Below are 16,497 nucleotides of genomic sequence, written 5' to 3'. Positions count from 1 at the left end.
CCTCATCTCTTTGTGTTTCCCACCGCGCTTGATGAATGTTGTTATTTCTAGACAGGCTGATTAGTTTGCAGTGTCTTATTGAGCTCACAATGGCACACAAAAATCGCAATTAGAGCTTTTTAAGAGGCAACTTCATTGCATTTCCTTGTTCCCGCCATCAGCACCTCCAGAGCCCACGGAGACAGTAATTAACTGACAAGACAGTGTCTTTGTGTCYGTGAGGTAAAGCCCAAAGTGATGGGGAACACCCAGGCTGCTTTACCCTCCTCTCTTTGGGGCTGCCCTAGGAGGATCAAGCTGTGTAGGTCCAGATTTGGAAGGGACAGATTCAGAAAGCTCTGCTTGCAGCAGAGTTTGGAGTCTGTGTTGTCTCTTGCTTTCTTAACTGGCATTTACTACTCCTTTATGTCATTTCCTCWGGCTGTTGATTACACTTTGCTTGGCACAGGGGCAATTTCCCAGCCCTAAATATTGTCACTGCTCCCTCAGACAGAGCGGGCCATAGAGAAGGCATGAGCAGCTTTCCTCACGGCAGTAGTACAGCTGTGGTGAGGCCTAGCAGAGCTAAACTCTGCTCTTTAGGAAACAAATGGGGAAGCACAGAGCTTTGTCCTATGAACACTGCAGCTGTAAATATATTTTGCTTACAAAATTGTAGACCTCTTTATATGGATAAATTGTTTCTATGCAATCTTTCAAATCCTCGTCTGTCGCAGGCCTTCTGTCCTTTCAGTGTCTTGCAGTGAAATCTCCTCTGGAAATTGGTAATTTTTCATGGTAAGCTTGGTGAGCACAGAGAATTGGAGCATTTCAKGGTATTGGCACTTTGCAGGGCTGCAATAAAGGAGATTGTGCTCCTGGTGTACACTGAGGCTGGAATGGGAGCAGGAAAGGGAACCTTTCMAGTTTGATCAGAAGCTTGACATCATCTCAGAGGAGAGAGTGGCAGAGGCAAAGCAGGACAGGGTTTGGCACACAGAAAGAAAAGGCAGCCAAGGCAGGATTTGGGGTAAAAATGGGATGAAGATAAGCAGGGCAAGCAAAAAAAGGCCGTTCCGGAGCAATTGCTTTCCCTAATGTAGGTGAAAGTGCCGCTGCGCTTCCCTGCTATATCTCATCCRCAGTGTGAGGCTTAACATTCCTGCCTGGCACGTGGGGGCTCAGGGAGGGGGCGAGGGGGAGGACCCAGCCGGACACAAAGACGGCCGGGCTCTCACCGGAATGGCATCCAAGCCATCTCAGCTATCCAAAGCCCCAGATGCCGGCATGTGGGCTCAGCACACAACGAGAGGCAATTCCAGTTTAGCCCGGACCAGGCCTGCTGCTGGCAGGGAGAGGCGCAGGGGGCCTTTCAGCCCTGCTTTTATTCAGCGTGGGGGTTCCTTGAGCAAGCCGAAATTTCACATCTCTTCCACACTCCAGGGCTGAATATGGGAGTGAGTGGGAATACTGGAGCATAGTATTCTAGTAGGCTGGGAAGGAAGGAGGGGAAGCACTGGTTACCTGGTGTTTGTATGACTTGGAGCAGGGTAAATATGTGTTTGCTGACTTTGTGGAAATATCAGTAGAGAGGGCAGGACAGGTTTGTCTTTCTCCCTCTCACTGCGCGGATCCTTCTCTTGGATTTTCTCTGTTGTGTTCAGAGCATTCCCTGAGCTCTTGTTAGGCGGTTATTTGTGGAAAAGGCATGTCCCACAGTGGAACCCCTGAACTCCATACCTGGGGATTTAGGGCCTCCAAGGRCAGCTCCAGAATAATGAGTTTTGTGCCATGGGTGCTGGAGCTGATCTCACTTCTGTGTGCCATGGGATTGTGCAGCTCCTCCAAAACAGTCCTGAGGGACACTCGCAGGAGCTGAGCGCTGCCCGGGTTAGARAAAAACAAGGACATACATGGCTTTCTGTGACATGTACTTACACTTTCTAAAAACCAGCCTGATGCCCTCTTTCCTAAAATCCTGATGAAGCGTTGGCTAAAAGGGTGGAGGTTTTTGTATGCTGCTGTTTACATGTCCTTGCTTTCCTTTGACAGGGACACCCATGCAGCACAGGGATGCCCAGAGCTGTCTCCAAGCCCGCTCAGCCCGGACTGCGTGACCACTGATTTCCAGCCCAGCAAAGCCACGTGGGCAGCAGGAGTCAAGTTACGCCTTAAGACCAGGTGAGAATGTGTTTGTTTGTGTCCTTGCAACATCTGCAAAGGCCAGGGTGGAAAATAGTTACTGCTTTGGCTGCTGGTTGCCTGAGGGGCACTCASGGAGAAGTGCTGAAATTTCTCCTCAGAAGCTTTTGTCAGTGCTGGTAAAAGTCATAAGAAATGCTGAACCAAAATATCTCTGCAGAAGTGGTGTAAGTCTGCTGTGACTCCCCCAACTTCAGGTACCTGGCATTCCAAAATCACCTGGCTTCTTCCAGGTCTGGGAGTTTCAGTGGGAGTTTGGCATTCACGACTGCTGAGTGCCTGTCTACATATTTGAATGATTAAATGTCTTCAGAAATCAATTTCCTGAATTGCTCCGGATTGCTCGTACTGTGGCAGAGCCTGGTTATTCCCTTCCTTTGTCCACACAGTTTAGGATCAAATCCTTCAACATTTACTCAGGCAGAACTTTTGCTGTCATCAAAAGAGCCTCTAACATAAGTCACACGTAACCTGGGTGACCTCATTGATTTTTGTGTCCCAGTCTTCTGAGATTCGTACAGTGAAGTCAAAGCAGTGGCTTTTATTGGCAACATTGCATTTGGGCCAGACCTTGACTTACYTGAAGTCAAGAAGCTCTGATTTCCTGGAGCTGGAGGAAATGCAGCCCAGTGCCTGTGAGTGAGCAGCTGAGGAGGGAATTCCACATTCTGATCTTATCAGCAAGGATGCACCTCTGGAGCAACCTCCCTGACCTTAGTGGAGATACTCCAGCTTCTGGCCACTGCAGGCAGTCATGGATGCTGACCCTGCCCAGCCTTGGATAGAGCTGATTTTGGAGGCTGAAATATCTCCTCAAGCTGATTTTGTTGAGGAGAAATTTATCTCAGMCTGAGGAATGTGACTCTGCAGTTCCCAGGTATGTGACCCACAGAGAATTAGGGAGAGGAGCTCCCCTGCATCCACCACCTCCTTACAGCAGTGAGTCATTCAGCATATGCCCTCTGTAAATCCTTCTYGTCCATCAGTTTGGTAGCAGATCTTCACAGAAGCTCTAAAGTTTAGCATTTCCCTTGGATWAATTTGCCTTTGGATACAGAGCCAATGTTTTGCTTTAGTTTTCCAGCAGTGTTGGAGGCTGTGTCTGCGTTTCTCAATTCAACTTGGGCTAGAGCTTTATTTACAAACCGGAAGCTGCTTTAATGTATAAGAATTTGCCTGTGGGAGGGTRTTTCAGACTCAGCAGCCTTTGCTTTGGTGCAGTTCCCCAGCACATTTGACTCACSCTGTTCCCCCCAAATGTGTGCATGTGCCTCCACACATCCTCTGTCCCSTGTGTCATTCCTACACCAGCACTTGGATGTGGAGCTCACGAGCTTTGCCTGTGATTTGTAGCCCTGGAGCTCAGAGGAGAGCCCAGCTGCTGCCCAAAGCCCTGCCCTGCAGATCCCCTTGGTTACCTGCATGCCTCCTTGTCCACGTTCCATTTGGATAATCGGGCTCCCAGGGCAGCGTTCCTGCTGCCAGCCACCCTGTTCCTCCTAAGCATGGAGCGAGGCGAGGAAAACAAATTCCTTCCATTGTTTCCAAGTCTCTCCTGTTGCAAGTTGCTGTGTGTTGGATATCGGGGTGTGAAAGAATCTAAGCTATGCTTAGGTTTCTGTCTTTTTAACTAATTTATTGACYGGAGAAGAATGAGAAAAAATTATTTGAATTGAGCCCGTGGGGCTGGTTCATCAGTCTGAATAAATCAGTGCAGTTCTGCAGAACCAAAAGCAGGGAAGCCACTGCAGGCTCTGGCTGCTTGGATTTTCTGCCCGTGCTCTGGGAGACGATGTGAATCTCTGGAGAAGATACAGTAATAGGGTCCTTCTCAAAACTAAGTCAGTCAGCTGCTTCTTTTCCACATCTGTACTTTCTTCCTCTTTTTCCAGCAAAGGAAACAGTGAAATTATAGAAAGAAGAGGAAATTTGCAGGGAGTCTTTAATCCAGTGCTCCCCAGCTCCTCATTGTAACCTACACATGGTATAAGTACCAGGCTAGAGGCTCTCTTGGCTTCTCCATGTCCAAGCTRCAGGCAGCAGCAGCTGGACTATCCTGGTGGCAAGCACTTCTCAAAACAGATCTGAAATACTCCTTATTTTGCAATTTAAATCACACTTACYGTGTTGCTAGATAATGCTGTCTTCAAAATAGAAAGCTGTCAGAAGATCCTGTTAGCACAAAGTCCTTGAACCCAGTAATCACGAAGAGTGAAGTCTGTATACATCACCTCTGTTCCTGGTGAAGCCTGTGTCTGGTTAGTGTCAGGGAATGCCATGGGACCCTTTCTTTGTGCAGGGAAAAGGCCTCAATCTAAATATTGCCTGTCAGCCCTGTGCTGGGGTGAAGGGAAGATGGAGCTGCAGCACACAGCCCAGCTCCGAGCCCTGCACTCTTTGTTTCCTTTGCTGGACACTGCATAAATGCCTCTGTCTTGGGTAATCCAGCCTGGGGGTTACCAGAGCTGTGTGATAACACAGAGGTGTGACTTGCCAGACCAATAATCATTAATTACGATGTTTGACTGTTCCTAAGTTCRACGAAGGAGCACCCGTTGCTCACAGCTGCCATCACCTCTGAGTGATCCCAGCACTTCATCTGCAATCTGTGGCTGAGGACACTTGTGTTAGGAAAAGCCAGTAAAAAAAAAAATCTGAATCTAGATCCAYGTACATAGTTGTCATCTCTGCTTCCAAACAGGATTTTCTTCCCACTGGTATAGTGGGGAGTTTTTCCCAATGTGTTCATAATGCTAATGGTAGGAATACTGTGCAGAAACCTCTGATTCTCTTCTTCCTGATCCCATAGAGACTGCAGGGAGATTGGTACCTGTCTCCCAGTTCCCAGATGGCACTCGGGGCCTGGTCTGATGCAACCCAGACATCCCCAGTGATGCTTATCAAAGGGGAAAAACAAATGGTGTTTGACATGTCGTCTGGAAACACCCACAGGCACAGCGCCTGCCTCTGRGAAGGGAGCTGGAGAGAGCAGTGAGGCTGCACCAGTCTGGGACACAGCCCTGAACTGGCCTGAAGGGTTTTTCTGAAGGGTTTTTTTTCTTATTTTTTTGGTTTAAAACTGAGACTGCTAAAAACTGTGAGATAGTCCACAGGGAATTGCTGGGTGGGGAGTTTTGTTCTATGAGCTGCAAAATCAACATATTGTAGAAAAGCAGGTATGAGAATATTGAGAATATTGACACATTTCACCCAAGTGCTCTCAAGTGAAGGGTTTTTCAGTGTKTTTTTTACTTAGAGAAAGTTTTCATCTGAGCATTAAGGGCTGGGGGTGTGGGCATGATTCTCCCTTTCCCTTACAGATGAGGAGATGCTATTGGCTGACATCCATGATGTTAAATATTCTTTCATAGACTTCAGGTCTTTCTAATAAGTCTTCCTTCTTTTTAGTCCAAATTGTGAAGGGACAGAGCTCACTCCAGATCCTTCCTGCCCCAAAATTTACCAGAAGRGCTCTGTGAGCCTAAAAAGAGAGATTTAGTGAAAGACACATCAAGCTGACGCCATTCTGGTCCAACTCCTTTCTAATTGGCCTCGTCTGTTCTGCTTATTTTTAGAACCATGACTGAACCTTAATTAAGAGCGACATTGCTTTGAGTAGATTGTGGCCTTGCTCTGTGGAAATCCTAATAGGCTTCTGAGTGCTTTACTTTTCCTTCATCTCCTGCCTAATAGCTGGGCAGAGAGGCTGCAGCCGCGCGTTTGGATGTCTGGAAAATGTCTCCTTGTTGTGCTCACAGTCCTTTAGATGTGTCCATCCTGGAGATGGGTCTGGTGTCCTGAGAATTCCTGAGTGAGCAATTCCCAGTGAGAATTCACATGGCTGTTGCTGCTTGCTGTTRGTGCAGGTGCACAGTCACCCTGGAAGGAGGGTACAGGTGAATTGTTGGGATCAGGATCTCCCTATGTACAAAGATCCTGCTGCATGCAGCAGGACATGGCTCAGGACATGGTGCCTCTGCCACGTGGGTTTTGTTGGGTTAGAGTTATCACCTGCTTGAAATCTGGACTGCTGTGATGGTGCTGTGGGAAGGATGGGCAGCTGCCCTCTTGGCTTTCTCTCTTGTGACTCGGTGCCTGGGATCAGATCCAGGAGGTGCACGCTTTGCGCTTGCATCCCGATCTTTGATTTCTGCTGCAGGAGGAGGGTCTGTGCTGCAGGGCCCCCATCCCTGCATGATGGACTAGGCCATGGCTGTCCTTCCAGCCATGGCTCTCCCTTCCAGCTCCAGCAGCCTCCCACACAGCCTCCTGGCCACACAGTGCTGGGGGAGAGGTCACATCCACGGGGATTGTGGCTGTGTGTGATGGCAGAGACCCTCTGGCCTTAGTTCTCTTCTCTGCTCCRTCCCATCTTCCTTGGGAATGTTAACACCAGCCACCAGTCAAGRCCATCCCCTCAGGTGATGGAGATGTGTCCTGGTGACCACTGCTCCTGCCTGGATCTGCAGGTGGATTCTGCTTCTTTTGAGAGGTTTTGCTGCCTTTATCTTCAGTGTTCCTTGTCTCTGCTGAGAGGGGTTTGGAGCTTGTGGGGACAGAGAAATGAGCACAAGGTCAGTGGTACAAAAAGAATTGTTCACAATTCTCTATTCAGCCACATGGATGTTGTTCTTGACGGACATGGGAATGATGAAAACAGCTTCCTGCAAGCTCTGTGAGTAGAAAAGGATCACTTTRTTGGGGCACTGATGACCCTGAGTTGCTGGTTAATCAGCCACAACATACTCTGTGGCTTTCACTCATTAGCTTTCCAAGGATATGGAAAAAATGCAAATGGCAATTTGAAGAAGCTGGGCTGTTTGCTGTGGTTGAAGATGGGCCTTTTCACACTGAAGGACTTGCACTCCTGGGGGATGCTGGGATGYTGAGGTACTTTGGATCTCACAGGGCACTCAGGTTATGTGTGTACTGCAGAACTGGCAAGGAACAGTACGTGAAGAACAGGAATCAGACTGAATACACTTTTCTGGATGCTTTAAGTTTGTAACCTTGAGAAAAAGACAGCTCAACCCTTCAGTTACACTATGAAGAAAGCCTCAGATGCTGATTCATTTGTAGAGTTAGTGCTGTAGTGTTGTGTTAAAGTTCCATTCCTGTTTTGCATAGTGTGAAAGTGTGAAATTAATCTCCAAATAYTACAGAGAAGAGCAGAGTCAGCTCTTCCTAATAAGAAGCCAGGAGTCTCCAAAGGGCTGGGCACGTTTCCATCTGCAAACACTGGGACCAGGGTAGCCATGGGGAGTACCCAGATAACAGCACCTGCACAAGGTTAAACACCAACCCTTTCCCTTGGGCTTTCCAGTCCACAGTGGGAATTGGGCAGTGTCTGTCTGCAGTCAGTGTCACAGGTGTCATTTAGATGCCAGCCTTGCATCACATCCCACTGACTTGCCCAGGTATCCTTGCTCCCAGGCATTTGTCGTGATGCCAGCCTGACCTGGATGCCCAGGTTATCTGATCAATGGAGGTGCTCATGAGGAGCCAGGAATCTCTTTTTCCAGCCTTGGCATTTACAACAGAGGGATCACTTARTCTATTACCTGAAGCGGAGAATTTTTCAGTAATAAGGTTGTCCAGACACCTTCACAGAATATATAAAAGATAAGGGGATGAGGGTGGTTTCTTATTGCTGTTGTTGTTATTACACCTGTGGTATTATTACAAGGAAATCAAACAAAAGGGTTTAAAATACCTATGACTCGGATGATTTACTGCACGTGTCCCTCACGTTTTTTTACTGATCAAACCAAGAGATAACGTGTTTTGCACTGGATCATTCATTTTCCCAAGCCAAAAACTGATGCTCAAGGCTTGTACRCCACCAAAGTACTTAAAGTCTTTAAATGTCTGCTACAGAAAAGGCAAGAATGTGGGCTGTTCTTAATAAATAGTTTTGTCAACTTCCCATCTGGCAGGGTCCMGATTCCTTGTTTTCTGGACAAGGAGCTTAACAGAAGAGCTCTCTCTTAAACACACCTACACATGTAAAGGTAAAATGCTGCTGGGTTCAGCTTGCCCTCTGCAGACCTCCAGTCCAGCTTTCCTTAAGACAATCCTGCCACAACAGATGTTAAAAGGAAAAGCATGTCCCTTTTTCTTCATTCTTTCAGCAGATGATGAGAAAATGACCAGCACTTCCAAATCTRTATGGAAAAGACACTGGAGAAATGGCTTTGTCTCATTCTCCACCAGTGCTTTTCCATGTGGGTGCTGATGTTAAAGAAAGGACCTGACCCCAAAAAGCATTTTCAGCTTTGTGCACTTTCCTGTACCATTTCTTTTCCCAGACTTAGGCAGTATTGGGAGAATCCTCTCTCARTGTCTGGGTTACATCTACCAAGGGCATTTTAATCTATGTACTGACTTATTCAGGACTTGCCATAATGTGAATTTTTCAGTGAGAGAAAGACTAAAGATGTGTCATATCCTCCTCTTGCATTTATTTAGTCAGAATTGTCCTGCAGACTGTCACATTTCAGTAGGATACRGGTCCAGTCCTGCTCCATGTGTTTGCAGAGAGAGAGTGTGGGAATGAGTGCTTGAGCAGGGGAGAAATCCCTCATGGAAAGCAGCAGCAGGATTAAGGACAAGCCCAAAGGCTGGGGCARAGGAGAGTCTGTGTGGCCTCTTCAGGGGACACGGTCACTAATCCCCTGCTTTGACTTTCCATTGCACCACTCTGCTTTAAATAAGGTGTCAGTGGTTTTTTTTTTCCTCAGGGCTGACAGACTCAGGCCTTGGCACTGGTGACTGAAGGCACCAAAGGGCAGCTGTGCTGTGCCATGCCTGGGGACACACCCTGGGGACACACCCTGGGGACACACCCTGGGGACACACCCTGGGGACAGCTGTCTGGCCGGGTGGGATGTGAGGGACACATTGCAGCGCTTGATTGTCACGTCTCATCCTGCATTTTTAGCAGCACCAAGGAGAGATCAAAGGACCCTTTGCAGGCTTCCACCCCCTCGTGGCATTCAGCGATCACTTGTGCAGATCCGAGAGGGARCATGTTGTGGGAATGTCAGGGATATTCACACATGGTTACTGCTTGGGATGGATTAAAGAGCAGCAGTGAAACACAAATGAACATGAGCAGTTTTACATGGTGGTGTAAAGTTCACATCCATCTTCCTGGGGAGAGCTGGCCTGTTGCTCATGTGCAAATTCCTTCTGCTTTCACCTAGGCGGAGTGAAACTCCGGGCCGACCTCACTCCTGGCATTCAACCAAACTCGCGGAGAACCAACCCGATCCCAGCATGATGCAAATATCTCAGGGTACGCTTGGCACCCCTTGGCATCAATCCTACCACTCCAGGTAAGCACCACACAGTGTGGAGGGAAGGGAGAGAGGGAGGGGGAAAAGGTGTGGTGGCAAAATGGTGCTAGTCACCTCCGTGTGATTTATGAACAGCCGAGGTTCAGATTAGAGTTGGGAAGGCTTCAGTTCCTGTTTGTTTTTTTCCTTAATAAAGTGATTGCGTTTTCTTCCTCTAAGTGCTTTGTGAGGTGATTAGCAGCTAGGAAATGAACTGCTGTAAAAATCCYCCTTCCCAGCAAGATGGGAGCCCACTGTCAGGATGCTGACAGAGCTTTCTGTGGATGCTGGAGTCCTGCTCTGCATCCTGTGGACTGTCCCCACATAGAAGCATAGCATGGAAAAGAAATCCAAAGTCTAAATTAGTTTATTGAAAAAGAAGAAAAGGGTGTAGGTAGCAGAGTCCATCAGTGGAATGGAGCAGCCAGCAGYGCATCAGCAGCAGTGCTCCCAGGGTGAGGAGTTCAGGGAGGGATTTCCTGGTTTGGCAGTGGCTTTCTGCAGGAGTCAGCTCTGTCCTAACTGAACGTGCAGGGCAGCTTGAGGAGGGACAAGTTTAAATTCTGCCCTTGAAAGATTTTSCCCGGAAAGGCAGAAGGTTTCAAAACTCTCCTTTATAGCCTCTGGGATTGAAACATCACTTTCTTCTATAGGCAAGACTGATCCTTGGCACAGGAGAGGAAAGGSAAAAAGCTTTAAAGAAAGTGAGGAGATGGTTGCAGAAAATAAAGTGTGTTGGTCTGTGGCCTCAGCACAGCTCATGCTGGAGTGTACTCCTTTCCCACCGAGGGGCTTTGCTTCCCAGGCAGCTCCTGGCAGAGCCTTTGGCAGCACAGTTCTGTCTCCCGGGTGCTGGAAGAGGAGCACGGGGAGCATCTAGTGGCCAGCTGGCTAGGGCWGTGCTGGGCATTGCCAGGGAGATGGTTACTTGAATCCAAAATAGAGTGGTGCATTTCAATGAGTAAACCAGCCTTGTCCTGAGACTTGCCATACCTCTTCCTATCTGTGCTCCTCTGCATCTCTCCGCAGAGCTGCTGTGAGCAGCCTTCCTCCTGCCTTTCCTCATGCTTAGCAGCCTTTTCCCCCAGCTCTGTCCCTTGTTTGGGGTATGATTTGGGGTCAGCTTCCAGCTCTGTGCCTTTCCCTGTCACAGCCTGTCCCTTCCTGCTGCTTCCCTGTACTTCTGCTGGGACAGCACAGGTAATTGCACAGGGAACTAGAGAAAGTCATACCTGAGGAAGGGAAGCTGGGAAGAGAGGGAAGAAAAAGCAAAATCTTCAGGCTACACTCTCCAGTTCTCRGTGTATTTGCTTGAATCTGGAAGGKGAGATGAGCCAGAGCAAACTCTRCAGACATTTGTGATATCCCTTGYGAGATGTGGAAAAAGCACTGTGTGATAGATCTCTGAATATCCTTCTTTTTTGATTACTTCTCTGGTGGCCAGGAGTCCTCTTTGGACACCTCAGAGGAAGTGCCAAGTTGTACCTGCACCTGCTACATGAAGAGATGGCAGTGCAGACTTCCTAGGAATTCTCAGACTGTTTCTATGGCTGCACCCCACTTCCCTCCAGGCACAGGCACACACATCTCTCCTCTTCTTGTCAGCTTAGTTTTCTTGCAGCAAACAAACTATCCTGAGGGCAGCTGAATTTCCAGGAAGCCTGCCAGGGCATAGCCTTCATCTCCATAAAAAGAAATGAAATGGGAAAAAAAGAAAGAGATTAGATTCCCCCAGAACGCCCCTCGTGCTCCTCTCCTCCTCCTCAGTGGCGTCGGTGCTCATTCAGCTTTCCAAGGGCTTTGGATGGGTTTGCTGGGTGGGGTTGATCCTCCCTGGCTCCAGAGATGCACCGTCTTTCTGTCTGTATTTCCCTCCCACCCTTCTGTGGTAAATAAGAGCCATGTGTTGCAATGTCAAGCAGTTCCTCTTTGTGAACTGGGATGACTCCAAACAGGGGATGGAGCAAGGTCCAAATATGGGTTTTCATCTCAAAACTAAACATCTTGCTTCTGAGCTCACTTATAAGTTGTTGTGCCTCTCCTCTGCTGGTCTTCACTGTTCTCTCGCTGTCCCCAGCTCCTCCACCAGCGATCTCTCAGGATACGAGCATGGCTATCTGAGGAGGAGTCCCGACCAGTACAGCTCCCGGGGCAGCATGGAGAGCTTGGACCACTCGTCCCCCGCCTACCACCCCTGTCACCTGTCCCCGGCCAAATCCACCAACAGCATCGACCAGCTGTCCCACCTGCACAGCAAGAGAGACTCTGCCTACAGCTCCTTCTCCACCAACTCCAGCATCCCCGAGTACCCCGCGGCTGCGCCGGGCAAGGAGCCCTCGTGCGGGGGTCCGGCGGAGGGGATGAGGCAGGCGGATATCCGCTACGTGCGCACGGTGTACGACGCCCAGCAGCGCGTCTCCCAGGAGTACGAGGTGAAGCCCTCRGCCCTGCTTGCCGGTGGTGATGCCCGCACATCCCTGGATGGCCGCGGCCACGGCAGGCTCCACGCCTTCAGCAGGCACAACGCGGCCTCCTCCTGGGCRCAGCCGGGCCAGGGCCCCTCGGACGGCAAGAGCCAGCCCCCCAAGGGACCCCCGCTGCCTCCCGCTCGCAGTGACAGCTACGCAGCCATCAGGCACCACGAGAGGCCCGGCTCGAGCACTGGCCTTGAGCCCAGCAAACCCGGCCGGACGCAGCCGAAAGGGGCCTGGGCGCCGCTCGTGGGCTCCCTGTCCCAGGGGCCGCTGCTGAAAYCGCCCTTTGGAGAAGGGCACCTGCACACCGTGCTGGAGAAGAGCCCGGAGAGCAGCCCCACCATGAAGCCCAAGCAGAGCTATTCCCAGGCAGCCCAGCCGGGACAGCCGCTGCTGCCCACCRGTGTGTACGCCGTTCCCTCCCCGGAGCCGCACTACGCCCAGGTACCCCGGCCTTCYGCCAGCAGCACCGGGACGCTTTACCCAGCTCTGGCCAAAGAAAGCGGCTACTCCCCTGCCCTCCCGGCCCCTTACGACAAGGCCATAGCCAGCGGCACCCTGGGCTTCGACGAGAATGGAAACCAAAGCACTACCAACAGATCGACCATCTTCTACCAGCCCCCCACCATCGAGAGAAAGCACGAAGCCAAACTCRTCCAGCAGAAAGCTCCCAGCGCAGCAGACCCGGAGCTCTGCCTGGCTGCATCACGAAAGGAGGAGCTGTTACCCCTKCACAAGGCAGCACACAGCCACCGAGAGAGCAGGGGTACCGCACAGGCCTCCAAGGCCATTTTCCAGGCTCCACAACCCCAGCTGAGGGATGCTAGTGAGAGGAAAACCCATTACCAGCCCAAAGAAGACTGGACACCTGGAGCCCAGGAGGACAAAAATGGCAATGTACAGGTTAACGAGAGAGATGCTGCTGCTCCCCACTCATGGAGTCACAGCAAGACCAAGCACTATGGCTTCTCTTCCTTGCAGAACATCCCAGAGAGCTCCAGGAGGCAAAGCAGCTCTGAGCTAAGGGAGACGCAACCAGGCGAGGGTTATTCCAACACCAAAATGTCCTTCCTGAACAGCAGCAGCAAAGAGGAGAAGGATCACAGGGAACAGGGGCACAGGCAGTGGAGCGACCTGGACCCACAGGCCTTCACGAGACAGGAGGAGGAGGGCACGAGCGTGGCTCTGTTCCATTCTGCCGAGCCAAAGTGCAAAGAAGCCCCTTCTCCCCAGCTCCCAAAGACCTTGGATTTCGGGAGGAGCCGGCTCAGCTCTAGCAGCACCCAAAGTTTTAACTACAGCAAACCAGAGGCTGGCAAGGCCCGCTGCTCGGTGCTGGAGAAGGTCAACAAGTTTGAGCAGCGGGAGCAGAGCGCTCCTCGGCCCCAGAGCGCTGGCGTKCCCAGCTTTGGCCAGCACTATGGGCCAAGCAGGACGAGCCAGCCTGCCAGCACGAGGTGCTCCATGCACAGCCCGGAGGACATGAGGAGCAAGCTGCCCAGTGAGCCGGGCAGGGGCTCCAGCCCTTCCATCAGGAACGGGAAGCTGGAAGAGGCTGACTGGCGCCCCGTAGAGCTGCAGATGGTGGCATCAGTGAGGCAGGCAAGGCCCGGTGAGTACTACAGCCCGTGTCCTGAAAACGAGTTGCAAATAAGGGCAGCTCAGCTACCRCGCAGTAAAAGCACATTCCATCTGGGCAGCGAGCCCGAGAAGGAGATGCTCTGGAAGGACAACATCCAGGATGCACACGGCTCGCTGCTGGACGTGTCATTTAACAGGGCCTACAGGAACAGCATTAAAGATGCCCAGTCCAGGGTGCTGAGGGCCACCTCGTTCCGCCGMATCAGCCCCCCGTTCGGGAGCACGCCCAAGAGGGTGCCTCAGAGGCCTGCCTCGGCCCACGTGGGCATGAGGAGCACGGCAGCATCCCCACACACCCCCAAGGAGAGGCACAGCATCACACCCACGGAAGGTGGCTTCTCCGCCCTGGACTACGGCAGGACGCAGCACGTGCTGCGCATCGGGGGCCGCAAGCGGCTGACGGCGGAGCAGAAGAAGCGCTCCTACTCGGAGCCTGAGAAGATGAATGAGGTGGGCATCTCGGATGGGGAGCCGTCACCTTTCTCCTTCCAGAAGAAAAGCATCCATTTCACCTTCCCGGAGAACACGGTGGCCGACCGGCGCAAGATCTTCGAGAGGGACGGCAAAGCTTCCTCCACAGCCAGCCTGTCCAAGCCGGAGCTCAAGCAGCTCCAGCAGAACGCGCTGGCCGACTACATCGAGCGCAAAACGGGGCGGCGGCCGTCCTCGCAGGACATCGGGCTGCTGCGGGAGCGCTCCCACAGCTCCTACCTGCAGCTGGGCGGCCCCGACAGCCAGAGCCTTTCCTCTGCCTCCAGCRTGAATTCCCTCCAGGACCAGAGCCTTTACCGCCGCAGAGAGTCCATAGAGCGCATATCCAGGAYGGGACGGGTGTCTTCCACCCTTCCGCCCGGGCTCATGGACTACCTGGACACGAGTGGAGATGAGAAAGCACCGGGGCACCAGGACAGCCGGCCAAAAACAGAGAGGTGCCGGGATTACAGACCCAGATCRGATCTCACCAAAGGCACACAGACAGACCCGCTGGGCATGCAGGGCCAGCCTCACTACAGGAAGCAGGAGCGGGTCTTTGAAACGCCCTCCACCGCCAGGAAATCCGGGAAATCGGTGTCTGTGGAAGACTTGCTCGATAGGTACGACAATCAGCCGGTCCCTGTGCACGTACGCTCCAGGTCATCTCCCACGGCGGATAAGAAACACCAGGTATGTGGGAATGGGACCGTGTGTGCTCACAAACAGGGCTCTCAGAACCAGGGAATATGGGGGGATGTTGGAGAACAGGCTGGTGTCCAGTCATGGCTAGTACTCCATTGGTTAAACACAGGTTCAGTGCATGCTGAGGCAGTTCAGTGCATCTTAATGAACAGATTGTTGGTRGGGTTCAGCTGTCTCCCTGCTGGGGCTGYGTCAGKGCTGCTGAGATTTCAGTGCCCGTGSTGGTGTCTTCTTGCTGCCCAGCAGCACTGGGTGTCCCACTAAGGTGGTGTTTTGCTGTTCTGCCTCAGCCCATTTTGCTGGTGCAAATAGARAGGATTTGAGGCTGCTTGGAATTGCCCTGGCTCCCACTGTGCCTGACACTGCTGGGAAGTGCTGGGCAGACACACTGCCAAATAACCATTATGTTTAGCCTCCAGCCCAGGAGGGAAGCATCACAGAGAAAACTGAACAGAGACCCTGGCCCTTCCATGTCCCCTGCTTGGTGGTTGGGAACATCGCACTGATGTCACAAATGGGGAATTCAACTAACTCTGATGATGGTAAACACTAGAACCAGGCTAAATTCTTAAAGAACAACTGCCCAGACCAGCTCTTGAGCTGGCTGAAATCTGTTCAGACCTATTTAGGCAACTGCAACTGGTGGAGCCGCAAGGATTTACAGCAGTGCCTTGTCTGCTGCCCCATCCCTGTTTCCTTGCCAGGCTCCATTCATCACGGAGAGAGGGAGCAAATAACCAAAATGTGTGGACATGCTTCTTTCCCCAAATAGGCTGAGTGTTTGGAGAGACTCACATACTTATAGAGCAGCTGAGATTCAGGACATCTCCTGTTCTGCCCTTACTCCTGGCCCAGAGCAGACTATCCAGGAGCAGCAAAGTGGTCCTGAGTCAAATGACAGAAAGCTCTGGGCAGCATCTCAGATGGGCCAAAGAGGAGTGGGGGGAAGAAGCTGCCCTCCCAAACTCATTGTGTGCTTCRTTCTACACATCCTCCCTCAGCAGCCCTCAGCTCCCACGCCACATCTTTAAATAGAGTGAATTTAAAAAGCAGCTTGTGAATATCAAGTGACCGGAATGCACTTCCAGAACCACCCCTGTCTCATCCCACCATCAGTATTTTTCCACCCCAGCCAGGCACCAGGCCCATCTGTGCCATTTTGTCATGCTTGCCGATCAGAGCATCAACCAAACCAGACATGCAGAGAAAGAAAAAGCACCAAAATGTACTTTTTAGTGACAGGCTGGATGACAGCCAGACCCAGTCCATTTTTCCTCAGCCCAGTCTATCAGGCAGGACATACAGGRCAGCTCTTGAGATTTTTATTTCTCCCTTCTGGCTCCATTTTAATTGTTCATACATTCAGCTGCCAAACCAGAGGTTCTGCCTGTTGGAATTTGAGGAAGAGGGTGAATAGCACTGCAGACCTGCTCACAGAGTCTTAATTCAGGTGCTAAAGAGGGGAGAGCTCTTATGGTTGTTTCCCAGAGGGATTTAGCTGRAACCAGCTGTGAAATATGGATTTAGTCCCATAGGCAGAAAGGCACTTGTGAAAATCCTGTTCCTAATCCTAATATGCTTTAGCATATACACCAATACATAGGGTGTGTCTGAAAGGGAAGTATATGTTGAAGTGATTTCTTCATTGGATTTGTTTCTGATCATCTCCAGTGCAAAACCACATCTAT

General features: G+C 51.1%; 1 protein-coding gene across 2 annotated transcripts in view; it reads left to right on the top strand.

Moving 5' to 3' along the window:
- The window catches only part of SHROOM3 (shroom family member 3), a 75,995-nt gene that overhangs the window by 50,067 nt on the left and 9,431 nt on the right, over positions 1 to 16,497 (top strand). For both annotated transcript variants that reach the window (XM_057380022.1, XM_057380021.1), the window contains exons 2-4: positions 2,032 to 2,160; positions 9,387 to 9,518; positions 11,596 to 14,797. In XM_057380022.1, coding sequence (XP_057236005.1) covers positions 9,460 to 9,518; positions 11,596 to 14,797 — 3,261 coding nt within the window. In that variant the 5' untranslated portion in view covers positions 2,032 to 2,160; positions 9,387 to 9,459. The remainder of the gene's footprint in view (positions 1 to 2,031; positions 2,161 to 9,386; positions 9,519 to 11,595; positions 14,798 to 16,497) is intronic.

This window comes from Malurus melanocephalus, unplaced genomic scaffold (assembly GCF_030028575.1).
Source record: "Malurus melanocephalus ecotype Western Australia unplaced genomic scaffold, MMel_1.1 scaffold_433, whole genome shotgun sequence".
NCBI classification, from domain to species: Eukaryota; Metazoa; Chordata; class Aves; order Passeriformes; family Maluridae; genus Malurus; species Malurus melanocephalus.
Note: the sequence above shows the minus strand (reverse complement) of the source record. Positions and strands in the feature narration are given on the sequence as shown.